This window comes from Quercus robur, chromosome 3 (assembly GCF_932294415.1).
Source record: "Quercus robur chromosome 3, dhQueRobu3.1, whole genome shotgun sequence".
NCBI lineage: Eukaryota > Viridiplantae > Streptophyta > Magnoliopsida > Fagales > Fagaceae > Quercus > Quercus robur.
This window is the reverse complement of record NC_065536.1, coordinates 56,512,486-56,531,738: the sequence shown is the minus strand read 5'-3', so window position 1 is coordinate 56,531,738 and position 19,253 is coordinate 56,512,486. Positions and strand designations below refer to the sequence as shown.

General features: G+C 35.0%; 3 protein-coding genes across 5 annotated transcripts; 2 read left to right on the top strand and 1 right to left on the bottom strand.

The window, feature by feature from the left end:
- The first annotated feature begins 2,949 nt into the window (after positions 1 to 2,949).
- Positions 2,950 to 6,309, top strand: LOC126718490 (probable nucleoredoxin 1). Its single transcript, XM_050420713.1, has 4 exons — positions 2,950 to 3,143; positions 4,394 to 4,873; positions 4,974 to 5,447; positions 5,595 to 6,309. The coding sequence occupies exons 1-4, from the start codon at positions 3,048 to 3,050 to the stop codon at positions 6,063 to 6,065; spliced, it is 1,521 nt and encodes a 506-aa protein (XP_050276670.1). The 5' UTR covers positions 2,950 to 3,047; the 3' UTR covers positions 6,066 to 6,309.
- Positions 6,310 to 6,357: 48 nt separating this feature from the next.
- On the bottom strand, positions 6,358 to 8,618 carry LOC126718491 (uncharacterized). Of its 2 annotated transcripts, none has more exons than XR_007652937.1 (2): positions 7,354 to 8,618; positions 6,358 to 7,025 (listed from the first exon to the last, which is right to left on the bottom strand). XR_007652937.1 is itself a non-coding variant. In XM_050420715.1 (2 exons), exons 1-2 carry the CDS (start codon positions 8,362 to 8,364, stop codon positions 6,500 to 6,502), a joined length of 603 nt encoding a protein of 200 aa, XP_050276672.1. In that variant the 5' UTR covers positions 8,365 to 8,603; the 3' UTR covers positions 6,358 to 6,499. The 2 variants fall into 2 exon arrangements, 1 of the variants encoding a protein (XP_050276672.1); XM_050420715.1 differs by having other exon boundaries at positions 8,288 to 8,603.
- A 7,065-nt stretch (positions 8,619 to 15,683) lies between these two features.
- Positions 15,684 to 18,860, top strand: LOC126718489 (uncharacterized). 2 transcript variants are annotated; one of them, XM_050420712.1, is made up of 6 exons: positions 15,684 to 15,929; positions 16,406 to 16,546; positions 16,634 to 16,798; positions 17,222 to 17,344; positions 17,589 to 17,732; positions 18,278 to 18,860. In XM_050420712.1, exons 2-6 carry the CDS (start codon positions 16,412 to 16,414, stop codon positions 18,728 to 18,730), a joined length of 1,020 nt encoding a protein of 339 aa, XP_050276669.1. In that variant the 5' UTR covers positions 15,684 to 15,929; positions 16,406 to 16,411; the 3' UTR covers positions 18,731 to 18,860. The 2 variants fall into 2 exon arrangements, with proteins under 2 accessions (XP_050276669.1, XP_050276668.1); XM_050420711.1 differs by having other exon boundaries at positions 15,686 to 15,886.
- The last annotated feature ends 393 nt before the right edge of the window (positions 18,861 to 19,253 follow it).

The window sequence follows — 19,253 nt, the reverse complement described above, 5'->3', positions numbered from 1 at the left end:
TGGCTAGTGCCTAAAGGGAGATTATTCGAGAGGGGGAGAATAAAGGAAAAAAAAAAAGAGTTTTTGAGTTGTAAGGGGGAGAGGAAAGTTATGGGAAAGGTGGTTGGAAGTATAGTTTTGTACATTCTAGTCATTTTCTATTCTTCGCTCCTCTACTCTTTCTTTACTCATTCCATCCAAACATGAAAAATTATTAGATAGTCCAGGAGCAATGCTCCCTCATCTCATGTGAGAGGAGGAAGTATTGCTCCTAGAGTATTTACGTATTACCCTCCAAACATAGGGTAAAATATGCTACAAAGTATGAGCCTTTATCTACTATGGAAGTTTAAAATGTAAACCTTGGGCTAAGGCCTATTTGAGAATTAACTAAACAAAATCCATAGCATGCTATGAAACAAACTCATGAAACCTTTCTCTTGCAACATATGTAAGTTCCATGTGTAGGTTTTACATGCTGTGAGGAAAATGATATGGCAATTTGTACATCTTTATATTTATAATAATAAATCTAAATCATAAAACCAATCAAGTTCAAATTGAGATGATCCTTTTTTAGTTGAAAGAGGGTGATCTCATGAGACCATTTCATGAAACCCTCTCCTTGTGTAGCAATATTTAAAAGTCATTGGCTTTAAAGGGTTTTTATTTATTATATTTTTAATCTTACAAAGAATTTTGGAACCAAAAAAAAAAAAAAAATTCATCCAATTTTCTGTGTTGTCAAGAGCAAGGGCAGAGCTATAGCAATGCTTGGGGAGGCCATGCCCCCCCCCCCCCCCCCCAAAAAAAATTTTTTTTTTTTAAAAATACTTTTATATTATGTGTATGTACTAAAACTTTAAATATTTGTATGTACTAAAAACTTTAAATATTTAGCTACATGAATAGAATTTGGCCCCCCTAAATGTTTGAGTTAGTCCAATAATACTCATAAAAACCAATAGAATTTGTCAATCAATCTAGTAATTATAGAAACAAGGTAGTTTTTGTTTTCACAAATTTGTTTTTTTACATTTTTAATATCAAACTAGACAGCTTTTGTATTCTCATTGGAGCTTAAAAGATGATAAGTTCCCTTAAAAATTATCTTGCAAAGATACATATGCGAAAGTTGTTAATTTTATATATACTATATTTTATAAAGTATGACCAACTCTAGTATCAAAATATAATTATTTATATATGTGAATGTGCACATGTATGTGATAATTTATCTTGTCTTGTGACTATTATATTAATACCAAAATTTAGCCTCCCAAACAAAAAATCCTAGCTATGCCTCTAGTCAAGAGTCACACATTCTACAACCAATAAAACAAAGAATATATGAAATGAAATTCAATAAGGACTTAGTGCAAAAGCTCATTTTTATACCCTTCAATATCAATGCACCACATCAAATTTTTGTAAATTAATAAATAGAAGCTTATACACACAATCATACTTTTATTAATACCCTTCTCAACGTTCAACTGAAGAGCCACCTTTGCGAGGAGTTATCGGCTATGTTACCAACACCGTTGAATTACATATATATTATAAAAAAAAAAAAAAAAAAAAAATTGTTTTTATCATGTATACCAAAATTTTGTGATATTCGAGACGAGTTATATGTAAGAATGATACAAAGCAATGTTTCAACATCTCGAATATATACAGTACCCCTATTCCAAACAAAAAATTATCATACAGAGAAATTTTTTAGAGCAACCACTGGAAATTGCCAAAGGCCGCCTAGAGTATTACTAGACTATGAGGTATATAGGACTAACGGGCTGGCTGGTGGCCTATTTTGAAAATTAAGCAGTGAAGGTCCACCGCCCTTTATTTGTTTTTTTGGAAAATCGTGTACCTGTCATTTTGCGTAGGCATGGGACTAAAAAACCAAAGTCTTCAGCGTTATCCGAAGTGTTATTTTCCACAAGAAAATGAATTGTCAATTACTTAGTTGTACGAGTCTTCCTCCTTAGTCGCTAAGGCTCCCTTTGCCGTGGGGTCAGGGTTCACTTTCCAACTCATTTCTCATTCGATCAAATAAAATAATAATAATAAAAAAGGCTTTACCTATTGGATTAACTAATCTCTATATAAAAATTTAAAAAAAAAAAAAGTAAAAATGCTAAAATTATTACAAGTTTTCTTATATAAAGCTTACAAAATAATTTGGTAATAAATAATTAAATAGTATTGGTAACATATCAGTTTATAATTTAAATATAATAAAATGTATAGGAACAGTAATATTCAAATAGAATTGTAATTGGAAATATGATGCTCAGCCTGGAATTGGAATGATTAGCTAGGACATATTCAGGTGGAGCTGTAATAGAAATATGGTGCTCATTTGGAATATGGTGCTCAGCCTTAGTTCTCATGATTAGGGAGAGTAATGTTAGTAATATAAAAAAATTGAACAAATAAAAAAAAAAATTCACAACAATTTTCGCAATGATTAAATTTACAAGTTTTTACTAATTCTTATCTTAATCACAAAACCTTTTTACTTATTACTATCACATATAAGATGCATTTGGATAAACTATTGCAAAACGATGTTTTGAGCTTAAAATGAGCATTTATAAAAAAAAAAGTTATAAAAAGTTATTGTTTTGAAATAGAATTTTAAGTTTTAAAAATGCACTTTTAAGTTCTTAAAATGCATAACCAAAAGGACCCATAAATTATTGCGAAATTTTTTTGTCTATAAAATTTTTTATATAATATATATATGAACAATGCTAAACACACATAAAATTTGCTATTAATATCACCTATGCACCAATCATATTATACCACATCAAGCAATGTACACACAGAATTTGCCATTAATTCCACATATGCACCAATCGCATCATACCGCATCAACAACTTTGACGTCACAAGGCTTAGCGAATGAGAGTATTTTTCCAACCCTCGTGACTCACGAGTAAAATAAAAAGACCAAAAATTTAAGCAGAAGTGCAGAGACAAGCAGAAAAACACAGGCACAGCCAATAGTTGCAGACATATAAAGACAGTGAGTGAGCTCAGAAAAACACAAAGACATGGCAAACGGCGACGTTGACAACGTTTCTCATGATCTAATTTCGCTTCTCTCGTCTGAGGAGAGGGACTATCTAGTCCGCAACAACGGCGATCAGGTATTATTTACTATATATATATATATATATATATAGTAGTAACAACACAGTCTTTCCTGTGTGAAACAACAAAATGACGTTTTTTTTTACTATAGAATTTTATCTTATGGTCCGTTTCATGATGATTACTCTTTGTTATCAAAAAAATCGATCCGTTTTTAGTGTAACAGCACAATATTTTCTGAAAACAACAAAATAATGTTTTTAAAAAATATGACAGAATTTCATCTTTTGCGCTGCATGATGATTTATCTTTATCATAAAAAAAACCAATTAGTTTTAAGTGGAAGTGGGTTTAAAACTAAATCTTTTATTTTGACTATAAGAGACTTTTAACTGAGTTAATTGAAAACCCGCAAACAAGACAAAAAATTACTCAGTATACTATGCTCATATATTTGATCATTTAGTTCTTTGAAGATTTTGTGACTACGTATTTTATAAATTTGAAACGTTTTTAGATGATTGTTAGAAAGAACGTGGGAAATAAATTAAAAGGGAAAGAGATATTTTAAAATTAGACCATTATTCGGTTAATATAGGATCATCATTTTTTTTTTCTTGAAATAAAACACATAATTAGAGAAATAGAATCCTAATTTTAAACCTTTTTTTTAGGGATGGTCTTTTCAAAATCAACAATTTTAAGGACTAATTTCTTACCTAGGTTGTCAACTTATGATGGGAACAACATTATTTTCACATGAATTTCACTACTTATATTATGAAAAATACTATGACCACATCATTTTCACGACAAATTTTAAGTGACAGGTTACTGGTTGTTATTGTTGAGGCAAAAAAGTAATATCAGTGTAACTATTTATATTATGTATCGATCACAATTTGACATATTGGTTGTGTGTTTGTAGACTTATTGTTTCAAACTAGATATTTAGTCGGCTCGTATTATCTTAAGAAACTTAGTCCATTAAATATTTATGGAAGTACCTACTTCAATTAATTATCTGACTTTTTAAGATTTGCAAGAAGATTTGACATTGATCTTATATATGCTGAGCTAGATCAAAATGAATTTTGCTTTTCTTAATCATATATTGACCATTGAAAAGGGCTTGGATTTTAGATCTCCTGTGTTAAAATGTTAAATAATTAAATTTATCATTTCCTGTCCGTTTAAACTTGTAAGGATAAGTAGTAATTTATCATTGCGTGCATGACTCCTTTAACTTACTAATTTTGGGGGAAAAAAGAGAAGAATCATATATATCTTTTATGTTTTTTCATAGGTTAAAATCAGTAATTTGATAGGAAAGACAGTGGGGTTGTATTTCTCTGGCTCATGGTGCGGTCCATGTTGCCATTTCACTCCAAACTTGGTGGAAGTTTATGAAGAGCTCTTGCCTAAAGGTGACTTTGAAGTGGTCTTCATCTCTTCTGATAGGAATGATGAGTCATTCAATGGCTACTTGGCCAAGATGCCTTGGCTTGCTATTCCATTTTCAGATTCAGAGACCCGGAAACGCCTCAAGGAATTGTTCAAAGTGAGGGGCATCCCTAACCTTATCTTTCTTGATGCCAATGGGAAGGTTGTGACTAATCAAGGGGTCAGAATCATTGGGGAATACGGAGTGGATGGTTATCCATTTACTTCAGAAAGAATCAATTTCTTGAAAGAGGAAGAAGAGAATGCCAAGAAGAATCAGTCTTTGAGTACTATTTTGGTTCATGGCTCCCGCAGTCATTTAGTTTCCAATGATGGAAATGAGGTATACTTTTGGCTAAGTACATTGATAGCTCTGCTCTGGTCCTGTTCTTCTAAATATGTGAATGACATAATTACTAGTTGTTAATGTTATTTGTTGGCAGGTTCCTATACCTGAGCTTGAAGGCAAAACAGTTGGCTTGTATTTTTCAATGAAAAGGCTATGCCTTGATTTTACTCCGAAACTTGTGGAGGTTTATAAGAAACTCAAGGAGAGAGGAGAAAGTTTTGAGATTGTGTTGATATCTCTGGACGATGAAGAAAATGATTTCAAAGAAGGGTTCAATACAATGCCGTGGTTGGCGGTGCCATTTAAGGACAAGTGCTGCGAAAAGCTTGCTCGTTACTTTGACCTTGAAAGTCTTCCTACTCTAGTTGTAATTGGGCCAGATGGGAAGACATTAAACCCAAATGTGGCTGAACTCATTGAGGAGCATGGTACTGAAGCTTACCCTTTTACTCCAGAGAAGCTTGCTGAGCTTGCTGAGATTGAGAAGGCTAGACTTGAAGCACAGACACTAGAAACAATTTTAGTTTCTGAGGAAAGTGATTTTGTGATAGACAAAAGTGGTTCCAAGGTACAATTCTTGTTGATTGGTAAAAAATTTTAATCCTTGTTGCTATCAATTGAAATTCAAATCCTAGAAGTTTGATGAACATTGATATTTGAATAGTACCAATAAGTGAATTATCATAAATTAATTTTGAATTATGTATCTTGTTAGGTCCTGGTATCTGAACTAGTTGGAAAGAACATTCTGCTCTATTTTTCAGCTCACTGGTGCCCCCCATGTCGCGCATTCCTGCCTAAGCTTGTAAAAGCATACAATGAGATCAAAGAAAAGGACAATGCATTTGAAATCATATTCATCTCAAGTGACCGTGATCAATCCTCGTTTGATGAATTCTTTGCAGGCATGCCTTGGTTAGCCCTCCCATTTGGTGATAAGAGGAAGTCATTTTTGGCACGCAAGTTCAAAATTCAAGGCATTCCTGCAGCTGTAGCTATCGGCCCCAATGGCAGGACAGTCACTAAGGAAGCCCGGCAGCTCATAACAGCTCATGGTGCAGATGCTTATCCATTCACCGAAGATCATCTGAAGCGTTTGGTGGAAAAGACTGAGGAAGTGGCAAAGGAAGATGAGAAGAAAGCAGAGGGATCTGCTTGCGATGGAGGTCACTGCCGTAAAGCTTGAGAGCATTCAATGATAAAATATGTGTATGGGTTACATACTGTTGGTGATTACTTAGGTACTACGTTATTGTAAATTTTTGTTCTTTGTTAGTGTGTCTTGTGTGTAATTAAGTGTGGCTAAGTGAAATATGAGTGTCATGACTTCAAAGTACTAGTATAAATATGGTGTGACAAGACTGAAGCTGCAATGTTAGTGTTCTTGTTCTATGTGATAAATAAAAACCACTGGTGTTAAGTTTTTGTGACTTTGAACCTTGAAGTTTTGTTTCCTGAGATAAATATCCCTCAAAGAATTAGACTGTATTTCTTACTGTCACTATATGATTCATTTGTTACATTGAACCTAATTCTAACATTTGGGGAAGATAAAGCTGAGGAGGAAGTTGCAACATTTTTTCCATACCATTCAAGGGAGAAAAACATATACAGTACAGGTTACATCATACCAGCAGCAATTGGAGAAACCCAACAAAAATGAATTGGCTCACGCGTTGCCAATTTAGCTACAGTCCAAGACTCTTTAACAACCACATGGGGAACACAAAGCATATCACAATGAAAACCAGAAGCAGACAAAAAACTCAGATCGGCTAGTCTAGTACTATCAAGCCAATCCGAAGCTGTTTTCATCTTGAAGGTCTGCAAAAGTTTCCTGCTGTCAGTGAGATACAAAACATGGTGAAAACCTTGGTCCTTAGCTGCCATACCAGCTTCAACCACAGCCTCCAACAGTGCCCCAATTGATGTTCTAGCATTGCTACTGTTCACTCCAAAAAACACCCTTTCTCCCTGAATTGTTAGAGCTTCATAAGCAGTGCCATTTCTATATGGTCTCCTGCTTCTAACTCCTGCAATCTTGATAATTAGCTGCCAGTCCCCTGCCGCAGATTGCCCCTCTGATCTGGTGCATCTGCCTTCTCTGTCTGCTGAGGTGCTGCTTCTTGAGAGAGAGTCCCTGTACCTGTAAGAGAAATTTTGAGCTATTAAAATAACTTCCACTGGATTTGGGCTCAGTCATTGATGAACCACCCTGTTTCTGTAAGTCCAGATTGTCCAAAGAATGACAAAAACATCCTGCAAATAATTCATAGTATCTGAACCATTCTGAATATCTCTTGAAAGTAAATGCTTCAACCATTGTTGCACAGATAAATTGATGAATTCAGATGTGTGTAAAGCCAAAGTAGACCCATGCCAACGAGCTCTTGCAAAAGGGCAATGAAGAAAAAGGTGAGTATGACTCTCTTCCTCCTCATTGCACAGTGGACACAATTTTATAGAAGATATACCTCTGGCATGAAGATGAAGAAAAGTAGGAAGACAATTGTGGAGTAGTTTCCAGATGAAAGTACTAATTTTCAGAGGCACTTTGATCTTCCAAAAAGTTCTCCACCATCCCATATTAGCTTGAAAATACCGAGGGTGACTTGCATCATCTCTAGTTAAAAGCTCATAAGCTTTCTTTACTTGGTACTCCCCATTCTTAGAGGACCTCCAAAGAAGGTTATCCTACATAGAATTAGTCTTAGAAATTGGAATTTGAAAATTTTCAAGGCTTGGGAAAACAGATACAGCCTTCTAACCAAGTCCATTTTCCAACTTCTAGTATTGTGGTCAATCAAATCCCCCACAGTACCTGTAGGTAGATGATGCTGTGATAAATTCAGAGTTGAATGAGGAAACTAGTACCTATGAGTGAGAGGAATATTGTACCCATCTCCAACTCTCCACTTTCCTTCTCTTAAAACATGGTTTTCCTATTTCATGATATTTCTCCAAACCCAAGAGTGATGAGGCTTAGACCTATAGTCATGATAGAACAGGTAGGAAAATACCTGGCCTTAAAGGTTTTAGCTAGAAGGGATTGGGGATTATGACAAATTCTCCCGTATTGTTTATTCAGAATAGCTTGGTTCATGTACTTGAATTTCTTAATGCCCAACCCACCTCTCCCCTTAGGTTGACTGATCCTATCCCAATTAAGTAAATGAAGCTTCTTCTCCCCATATTCATGACCCCACCAAAAAGCGCGAACAATAGAATCAATTTTGTTGCAAACATGGTCAGGAACTTTAAAGCATGAAAAGGAATATAAAGGAAGGGATTGCAAAACAGAGGCTATTAATGTTGTTCTACCAGCTTGAGAAAAGAGTTCCATCTTCCATCCTTGAAGTTTTGCTTTAAGTTTATCAATAAGAAACTGAAAGTCAGCAACTCTATTACCTCTCAACTTGAATTGAACACCAAGGTACTTGCTGGGATGTTGAACTAGATTGACCTGAAGGGTTCTGGCTAGGCATATTTGCTCCTCCTTAGGCATGTTTGGTGAGCAAAACACATCTAATTTGGCCAGGTTGATGGATTGACCCGAAATGGAGCAATACCATTTCAAAATGCGTTGAAGATTTTGAACAGAATTGTTATCCTTTCTAAAAAACAACAAAGAATCATCAGCAAACAGTAACTGCAACATAAAACAATTGGATTGGTGGAAGATATTAAGGGTGTTTTAATACAATTTATGTAAATTTATATTATTAGTACACTTTTAGTGGTTAAAATTTGAGGTTTTTTTTTTTTTTTTTTTTTTATTTTGGCCTTTTTCCTTTCACAATTTTTATTTTATCTTGTTATGTTTGATTTTGATTTTATATTAGTTCTGTCATCCATTTCTATTAGTAATTTAATTGTACATATTATGTTTGTTTGTTTGTTTTTTTTTTTTTTTTTTTTTCCTTCCTATAATTATGAAATTCTTGTATTCTATAACATTTTAGAGATAGTATTCTATGAAATAGTTGTCAAGGGCAAAAAAGTTTCCCTTTCGATAAATGAGATTTATGTTGAGTTGGTGGCCTAAACCGAAACTCGACGTTGGGCTTGATGCATGGCCCAAAGGCTATCGGTGAAGATCCAAAGAATTCATTATATTTTATGCCTTGGGCTTAGGTTGAGACTGACAAGAATGGCCCATAAACAATCCCTACAACAGACACATTAGCATGATTAAAAAGCATACTGTAAGAAGTAGCCCAACAGTAAAATGTTTTTGCAGAAAATAGCCCAACAGTAAAATGTTTCTGCAGTAAATTAGCCCAGCGGTAAAATGTCACAGTGGTAAAGTAAGACAAAATAGAATAAATCTCTAGTTGTTAGCTATTTCACAAATTAAGGAAAACATCTACATTTTCAAACTCGTCATCCGTTAGCTCTGAAAAAGAGTCTTCTAATATAATAATATGAGGGAAAAATTCTATAGTAACAGTTACATCATAACCTTTAATAATAAATGAATAAGTAAATATCATGGGTTCCATTATAACAAATAATGAGGAAAACTTAGTGTGATATGAAGGGAGAGAGAGAGACCCCAGCTAGCACAGTAAGATCATTATGGTACTAAGACATACTCATGAATATAGTGAGTAATGAGGGACATTTCAGGTAGTATGGGTAGTGAGAGAGAATGTGTATAGTAAAGCTGCTGAGGCTTTTTACTAGGGGTAGATAAGTGTTTATGAGTAAAACTATGAGGAGCGTTTGTGAGCTAAGAACTGGGGAACTTAGTTTCTAAGCTTGAAACTAAGAACTCAGTGACTTTTTTCAGAGCTTAGAGAAGGCTTAAACGGAGAGGTTAAGGAAGAGTTCTTTTTTCTTGGTGTATAACTTAGTGTGTTAGTGAAGCATTAATGGAGAGTTCCATTTATATTTTTGGGTTTTAGGGGGGAGTTAGCAAATAATCTCTGTTAAATCTTTCTCAATCTTCAGAAAATCCTTAGAGAGTCGTTCCTAGGATTTTAGCTAAGAGTGATAAGCTCAACTTTTAGAAGGTTCTTGCCGTTTTGGGTAATAACAGCTGGAATTCTGACTTAGCATTGAATGTTGATTGGCCTTGGCTGATGGGATTAAAGTATGCTTTAGGCTAATGATCATGGTCATGCTGGTGCTAGAATCAAAGCTCCCTAGGGTAGATTGTATCACCCCAAGCCAGGTATCAATCTTGGAGCCCTTACTAGGAACTCTGCTGGGATCCCCTCGGTACCCTCCAAACCACATTTCCCTAAGTTTCCCCATTTGAGATTCATGTGCTTGGTCCATGAACCAAAGAATACATGTTTTTAGTATGAAAATGAATTGATTTCAAGTTGTTTCAGGAGCTTTAATGGTCTGGTCATGGCTGCTCTTGATTCTTGACCGGATGGGTTGGAGAAGGAAGAAGGGACAACCAGCTGAAGCTTCCCAGCTTTCTGTCATGTCACTTTCAGCTTTATGTCACATGAGAAAATATGGAATTTCAGCTTATTAAGGAAGGGTTTAACCCCTGATGGACACATGTCCTCTTCTGATCTAATTGGACAAGTTGGGACTTGATGGCAATGGGCTCCAACTGTTAAGTTGTGCTGAAATTTGGCTGGTCAGCTTATGTGAGCTCCAACTGCTGGGATTTGTGTGTGGGCTGGGCTGGCTCAGCTGAGTTTTGTAGTTAAGCTCCTTTGGGCTTGGTTATCCCTACAAAATAAAGAGTTTTGCCATGGATGATATACATGGGCTTTTGTAGTTAGTTGATTATGGAAAAATAAGCATAGTTCCCATAAATTTTGTTGAGAGAAATATTCTTGAGAGTTGAGTCATTTATATTTCCCATGAGTTAGGGACTTTAGTATATATTTTGCCAAAAAATAGTTTTAGGCTTCAAGCATAATGTAATTGTTTTTGCCAAAATAGTATTTTGGGCTTTTATAAATAGTTGCCAAAATAATATTTGGGGGCTTTTAAGAAGTGTCGTGTAGCAACAGGCTTTTAGAGGTGCCGTATTCTAACGGGCTTTAGAGGTGCCATATCGTAAGTGGCTTTTAGAGATGTCATATCGTAACGGGCTTTTAGAGTGTCGTATCATAATAAGCTTTAGAGATGCCATATCGTAACGGACTTTTAGAGTGCCGTATCGTAACGGGCTTTTAGAGTGCCGTATCGTAACGGGCTTTTAAAAATGTCGTATCATAACGGACTTTAGAGGGGGGTTTTGTTAGGCTTTTTTGGGGAGATAGCATAATTTTGTGGCCCAATTTTGGTAGCAATATGGTGAGTATTTTTGTGAAAACCCAAGTTGGATAATATGTGGGATATAATGGGTAATATTTGTGAGAAGGTCCAAGGCAATTTATGGGGCTTATATATGGAATGTTTATGGGAGCCCAATAACATGGAAAATATTTAGGTAATATATATGGGGAATATTTATGTGGGCTCAAAATAATTTATAGGCTTGTGTGAGTGTTTTTGTGAGTAGGCTAATGAAATTAAGACCCGATAATTTGTACCTCAACAATAGTTAAACATAAAGGGTATTTAATGGTAAGATTACTAACAAATTGAATATAAAAACAAAATCAAACATGAATGATTAAAATTAAAATTATGAAATGTAAAAGGTCAAAATGAAAACAACTTCAAATTTTTAAGGCAAAAAGTATATTTCATTATGTTATTATTAACTCATATCAAACATGAGTAAAGTAATGAGTTTTAGAAAAAAAAAAATCATATAAATAATAATACAAAGGCTTTTGATAACAGGTATGATTGGACTTTTGTTAATGATGAATTTATTAGGTAACACTACATTGAGAAGCAACATAAGCAAATAAACAAACATTTCTTTAACTGATTTTTCTTTTCTCAAAAAAAAAAAAAACATTTCTTTAACTGATTGAAGTGCCATTGCACCAAAAAAGTTGATTGAAGGCACACCGCACTCATTAATTGGACCTTAATATAAAGAATAAATAATAGAAAGTGGGAGAGATTGTCGTTGTTGTTATTATAATTTATAATTAAGTACCAATCATCTTGTTTTCTCAAAAAAAAAAAAAGAAAAAAAAAGTACCAATCATCAGGGTATATAATGAATCCATATTTATTTGTTCAGGACTATTAAATGACCTTACTTTTAAGTGGTGATGCCTTTGATAAATTGAGTTTTATTATTCTAAAATTTAAAAATTTACTGCAATAAATGAAATATAAAAAAAAATATTTAGATAAAACTCTTATAAATATAGAAAAGTGTAAAAAAAATTAACAATAAACAAATTAGTAATATCTATATATAATATGAATAATGCTAATTATACAAATATTTTTACAAAAAATTTTACAAACTGCCGATGTGGTGAGTAGTTATTGGTAAATGAAAAAGTAATATCAATGGATGATTTTTGGCCCCCTTCAGGTCCCTTAAGGAAGCAAATTGAGGGACCCCTTGCCGAGGGAGAAAACAATATGTCAATGAAGATGTTCCTAAATAACCCCAATGGGCTTTCCTTCAACTTTCCAACAATCATTATGAATGACATACAAGGTATACCGTTAGCATCGTGTCCAGATCAGAAAGATAGGCTTATTTGGGCTTTCTCAAAGGATGGTTCCTTCTCCCTAAAGTCTGCATATCTCCTTGCAAAAGGTTTAAATCCTTTGAACCTTGCTACTCATCCTTGCAGGTGGGTCTGGGATGCTAACACCACACCAAGGATCAAATTTTTTTTTGTGGCTCACATCTCATAATAGCATTCCTACCCGTGTGGTGCTTGGTTCAAGGGATTTCAACCTATGTATGTCTTGTGAAGTGTGTGGCAATACCGCTGAATCTACCATCCATGCTTTATGTGACTGCCTTGGGGCTAAAAGAGTGTGGACCAAGTTGGACATCGAGTACAAATCAAGCTTTCTATGATCTTCCCCTTCTGGAATGGCTAAAGAGCAATTACAGCTCTTCTGAATTTTATTCCCAGCCTTGTATTCCCTAGAAAATGCTCTTCCCACAGGCACTTTGGCTAATATGGCTCCAAAGAAACAAGGTTATATTCCGCAATGGTAATATTGATCCTAATGTCGTTGCCCACTGAGTTAAAAAAGGTGCCAAGTTCTTTACGATTGAATGTTTAATTAGTGTGTAAAACACTATGAATGTTTAGACCCCTAAATTACAAATTACCAATTCAAGCTTATTATCAAATAATGTATGTACGGAATATGAACATAAGCTTAGAACAGAATTGATAAACAATCTAAACCAAATAAAATCACATCCACTGCAGAAATTAAATGACAAAGATTACGGGAAGAGAGATGCAAACACAAGGACAACACAGCGATGTGTTATCGAAGAGAAAATCGAAACTCTTGGCCGCCCTCCAAGCGGTCAATAATTCACTAGAGAATCAAGTTGGGATACATGAACAACAAAAAACCCTCCAAGCCAAATCTACCCGGTATACCTAAACCCTCCAAGCTCCTACTCCAACAAGGTTACGCCGAACATTTGTCTTCTCTAGCTTACTGGATTCCGCTATAGCCCATAGCATCAACCAATATCAATTGGTCCCTTCCTAACTGCTTCCCAAGCACCAAACAGCCTCTTAACAGATATTGGTATGGTGAGAAAAAGATTTGGCTAATGAACCTCTCAAGGATGTAACAATGGAGAGGGTGAGAGTTGAGAAATTTGGAGAATCAATATGTAAAAATTGTGGATAAGTCAATCTTGTTTTTCTCTAGGGTTTCTTTCTCAAAATTCTCTTTGGAAACTCTTTACATTTTGTAGGTATAAGGGGTATTTATACTGGTGTATGTTTGGAATGCGAAGAGTCAGTTTTTTCCAAACAGAGTGGACTGGCGACTTGGCCTCGCGACTTGATTGAGTTGCGAGTCCAAGCTGTGAGCTAACTGAATGGCCAAATTGGACTTTTTGTCCTGTAGTGCTCCAACTGGCGTGACTGTTCAGCTCCTCTGCATGCTTCACTCGTGTGCATCCATTGGCGACTTGTAAGCCGCGATCAAGGCGCGAGATCCAATTGCGAGTCCATTGCTGAGTGCACAATCTTGAGCTTTTCTTCACACTCTTTCACACACTACCCTTACATGATTCCCACCTAAATACAGGGTTTCTAAATGTTGAATTACAAGCAAATTTGGCACGGAATAAAGCCAACGGGATGGTTGATTAAATTCAACCTTACAGTGATTGTTCCTAAAAATCCTAAAAAGCCAAGAAGAGTTCTAGCCCAGGTGACTTGGATGGGTGAAGTTGAACTCGGATGGCTCGTTTTTGGGAAAGCCGAAGAAGGCTGGAGGAGGGGCTGTGCTCAAGTGCAGCAATGGGGATTGGATTGCAGGTTACCTGAGGAAGCAGGGGAACACTTCAAGTATCCTGGCTGAGCTATGGGCTCTTAGAGATGGGCTTCTTTTTGCCAAACAGCTTCACTTAGAAAATATTTGTGTGGATATGGATGTTGAATTCCTTATTTATTTGCTGTCTAATTCTTTTATGGTTAACCTTAGCCTTGAACCTTTGTTATCTGACTGCAGGAACCTGATGAAGACGTTCCTTTAACTGCATTGTGGCGCATGTTTATAGGGAGGTGAATAGGTGTGCTGATAGATTAGCTAGGTTGAGGGCTGATCTTCATTCAGACCACCTTATTTTGTATAACCCACCGCCTGTGGTGGAAGATCTCCTGGCTAGTGATAAAGCTGGCCATGTTTGTAACAGACTTATGGTGCCTTAGTTGTTTTAATAATATGTGCATGTTAAAAAAAAAAAAAAAAAAATGTCAATGGTAGGCTTAAATGAAAACTAATAAGAAACTAGTCACATCAACCATTTGTAAAAATATTGTAAAATAGTTTGTGACTGTAATATTACTCATATAATATTTAAAAGCTTATTGTAATATTTATTATTACTACACTCTTGTTAAACCATATCAGTGTAGCATTTCAGACCACTTCGATCCATTTTGGTCTACTTCAGTTCATTTTCGTCCACTTTGGTCCATTTCAGTTCATTTTAGTCTATTTGGTCTATTTCGGTCCATTTTGATATATTTTCATCCAATCGGTCCACCTCATTCATGGTTTGTCAGGTTTGGGAGGAAAGGTTTGTCTAGAAAGAGGAGCTGCTTCTTTAACAATTATGTCACATTTTCAGCATAATGTTAATGGTTCTTGATAAAATTACAATTTTCTAATATTATTAAAGTCTTGTATTTTTTTTCTAATATAAGTGATGGAATTACTTAATTCCACTTCCTCTTTAAGTCATTCAATACATGTAGAAGATGAACCGTTTGTAAGGGTATTAAAAACAAATTCCAACCAATATATTACAGTATTTATAAAATATCTTGCCTTATATAATAATTGAGTGTAAAATTCATTATATTTCCTTGAAATAAAAACTTACAAAATTTAAAACACTTTCAAAACAAAAATAAATAGCTTAATTTATAAAATCTATATTCCTCAAAAAAAATTATAAAATCTAATATATTTTATCAACTATACTTTATTACAAAATAACCACATCATTTTAAAAAATGATTTTAAAGTAATACTTACCAGTCTCATATATTATTTTTATTTTTAACTTAATAAAAAAAAAACAAATTTTCAAAATTTTCGTGCTGACTAATTGCATTTATTTTATAAAGCTGTTGACATTTAAAACTACTTTAAATTGTAATAAATTACTCCATATAAGCTTGTTGGCATTTGGGAGACCCTAGGATCCTCAATATGTAGTGGAGACCATTGGTGATTAACACCGTTGGATTATTGCAGAGAAGTAGATGAGAAACAGACAACCAAGCTCTTTCAAGACAATTGCTGGTGTGCTGGTACTCACTTTTTGTAAAATGTGTGCATCACGTGGCCAACAGTTGTTTAAGATTTCGTATCATATCCAACTGCAAATCTGGGATCAGCTTCAAAAGAGTCTACAGTGGACTGGACTTGGGATATTCTTCTAACAAAATTCCCTTTGTAAGTGAATCTATTCACTTTGATTCCTTGCTAAAAATTACTAGTAAGTACTAACATTCTTTGATTATGAGTTTCTTTTTCTTTTCTTGGTCCTCTCAATTTTTAAAGAGCTATGGGGTTTCTGAACTGCTTTTTATCTCTTGGGTTTTGGCTCTCATTCATTGTTATTTGGATGTTTCATGCTCGATGTTGATTATAACTGAACTAATTTTCTTGAATTTGGAATTGGTGGTGCACAAACCTTGGTGGGTGTGCTTATTGCAAGTTATGTGACTCATTTACTCATATATGGTGATTTGGTAGCTATCTTATAATTACACACTGTTGTTGGTTGCTCTGTAGATAGACATTATGTAGAAAATGACTCCCAAGTTTCAAAGAATTAATTTTTAATCAGAACAAGGTCTTAACTAGCTTTACTTGTATTCTTTCATTAGTTAAATTAAGTTTTCTATCGTTTAGCTCCAAAAAAAAAGTATAAAACACAGAAATTGAACTAACTTTTCCAAACTACTTCAGGGTTTAATGGGTGAGACAGAGATGTCAAAAACAAACATAGATATCCACATGAACAAGGAAAATGGAAAACGCAGGGCGTTTGATTCGGCATTTTCTACATTTTTTGTGCAGCTTCCTCACAAGCTTCACAATTGTCTTAAGGTTAGCCTTCTCATTTGAAGCCTATAGTGGATTAGTGGCAGTTAATCTTTGTTGATAGTTGAAGAGATTCTCCCTTTTTTGACACAGTCTCGGCTTCAAAGATTAGCTAAAGATATTGAAGGAGTAAACTCAGTGAACCCTGTCCTAAGAAAGGAGAAAGGATCATCTACAGCGTGGGAGGTTGATTTGGAAAAGCAAATGCAAGCATGGACAGAAAATCCATCATGGGTTGATCAATCTCCAGAAATAAAGGTGAGAGTTAAGCAACAAAAACGTTCTTCTTGGTTTTCTAACGAGTTGTGACAAATTGGCTCAAGTCAAGATTTGAGTAGAAGATTTTGCAACAGTCAAGTCCTGACATGATTAATCCTGGTAGCTACACTTGTACATTCTGTTATGCCAGTACATAAATCCAGTTCCACATGAAAATTTTCGTGTGGGATGAAAATATGATATAAACTTAGATTGGTATTAGTTGCCCCAAAAGCAACACTGGCGGTGTAGAAAAGAATACTGGAGTTATTTTGCTGATGGTAAATGTCCAACCTATTGCATATGTTGCTAGGATAATCTTGCAGAGTTGATAGCTTCTCTGGGTGACTGGATGTCCATACTGATTTCCATCAAAGCCACAACTTATATGGAATTATGGGTTCTAATATCTCTCTCTGGCAGGTCAGCGTACCAAAAGGTTCTCTTTGCAACCTTAATGTCAAAGTTAATGTTGGGCTGCCTCCAGATGCAGTATATAATATTGTGATCGATCCTGATAACAAGAGGGTTTTCAAAAATATTAAGGTAGGTAGTATCTGTTCATCTACTATTTCTTTCAGATTTTAGTAGCAAGCGTCATCTCTTAGGGAAGTAATGAAACATTGCAGTTAAACATGCTATTCACTTATTAAAACTTGTATTCGATATATAGTAGACTTTTTATCTTATGGTACTCTCACTTATGATATGATAGTTCTCCTAGTTTTAAAGCTGTATCATCTTATTGAGATTCTAATTTTTGTATGACAAGTTAAATGTCTTGCTTCAGGAAGTAATATCCAGAGAAGTTTTGGTCGATGAAGGTTCGAGGCAGGTGGTTGAATTGGAGCAGGCAGCCATATGGAGATTTCTTTGGTGGTCAGGAACCATCTCGGTTCATGTTTTAGTAGATCAAAACAGAGAAGATCACTCGGTAAGATATCAGTTTTCATTGTTGGTGTGTGTGTGTTTTGCTAGGGAAAATGGAGGGGGTGGGGGAACTGTTCATGTTGCAACTTACAAACCTGATTTTCATCAGGCATGAGGATCTAAAGAATTTTTTGTTGTGGTTGCATTTAGTTGTTAGGAAACTCATGGAAAAGGAATTTTACAATTCTCTGGTATGAAAAAAACATACTATTGCTGGATTTTCTTTTAATCGAACACCAATTGTAGAGCTCCCCAACACAAGGTTTTGGAAGGAAACTTACTGAAATTATATGCATTTGTCTTCCATTTTGTTATTTTCTGACAAATAGGCTTGCTATATTATTTGATGCCTCATTTCGTATTAGTAAGTACCATCATTACCATCACATGACGTTCATAAGCAATACCTCATATATCAACCTTGAGACAATACCACATTTGGGGCAAGTTCATCCCTTTATTACATTATTGTGCTTTAGGACATGGAGATTGGATTATGTGATGAGAACAAGCCATTTTTTATCTCTCTAATATATGACTGTTTGTCAGATGAAGTTCAAGCAAGTGAAAACGGGATTTATGAAAAAATTTGAAGGGTGCTGGAAAGTAGATCCTGTGTTTATTGATGAGAAAATCTGCTCTCCCTTTAAGCCTAAGACATGGGAACAGTATTGTGCATGTACCAAAGGCAAAGGAAGGGTAGGGTCAATAGTGAGCTTGGACCAACTTATTCAACCAGCCATTGTTCCACCTCCACCTATTTCCTGGTATCTTAGGGGAATAACAACCAAGACATCAGAGATGCTGATAAACGACATGCTTGCTGAAACTGCCAGAATTAGGGAAAGTTTAAACCCTGAAAAATCTCGCAAGGCGCTAGAGATATCTGTGGGAATGTCTGATGAAGGCCTAGTTGATAACATATGGGATATTAAAGAAAGATGGACCCTGCGTAGGAGAAGTGCAAAGCAATGTCATAGAAGGCTGCTGACTCCCAAATGATCTACTTGTGAATAATTTCTGTTTAACTTGTGAGCTTCTTATACGTATCCACTGTACCTGTAATTGATATCTGAACCTCTAGCAATATTTTGTAATAATATATTAATCAAAATCATTGGATTGTTAGTTATATTGGTTCATTTACCTTAATGTCTTGAGTTCAGTGTCTGAAAACACGATCAATTATTAGAACAATGAAGCTGCTAACTTTCAGCCAGATGTTTTGCATCTGGATTGTTGAGTAGTTTTCTTCAAATTTAGCGCCTTTGTTATTGCTAAGAGACTGGATGTGTTCTTGGCAGAGTAGAGCATAGCAAATGGAACCCAAATTAACACTAAGATGATATTACATATTTTGATTGCTTTTGATGATTGCCTTTTACCATCAAGCTAAGATATATTTCTTTTTGGCATAGATGAGCTTTGAACACAAGTATCGCATTCGATAATAAGAAAATTTACTAATTAAGCCAATTAGAACCCATAAGGTACTCTATTGTTGGATTAATCCTAAACCCCATTT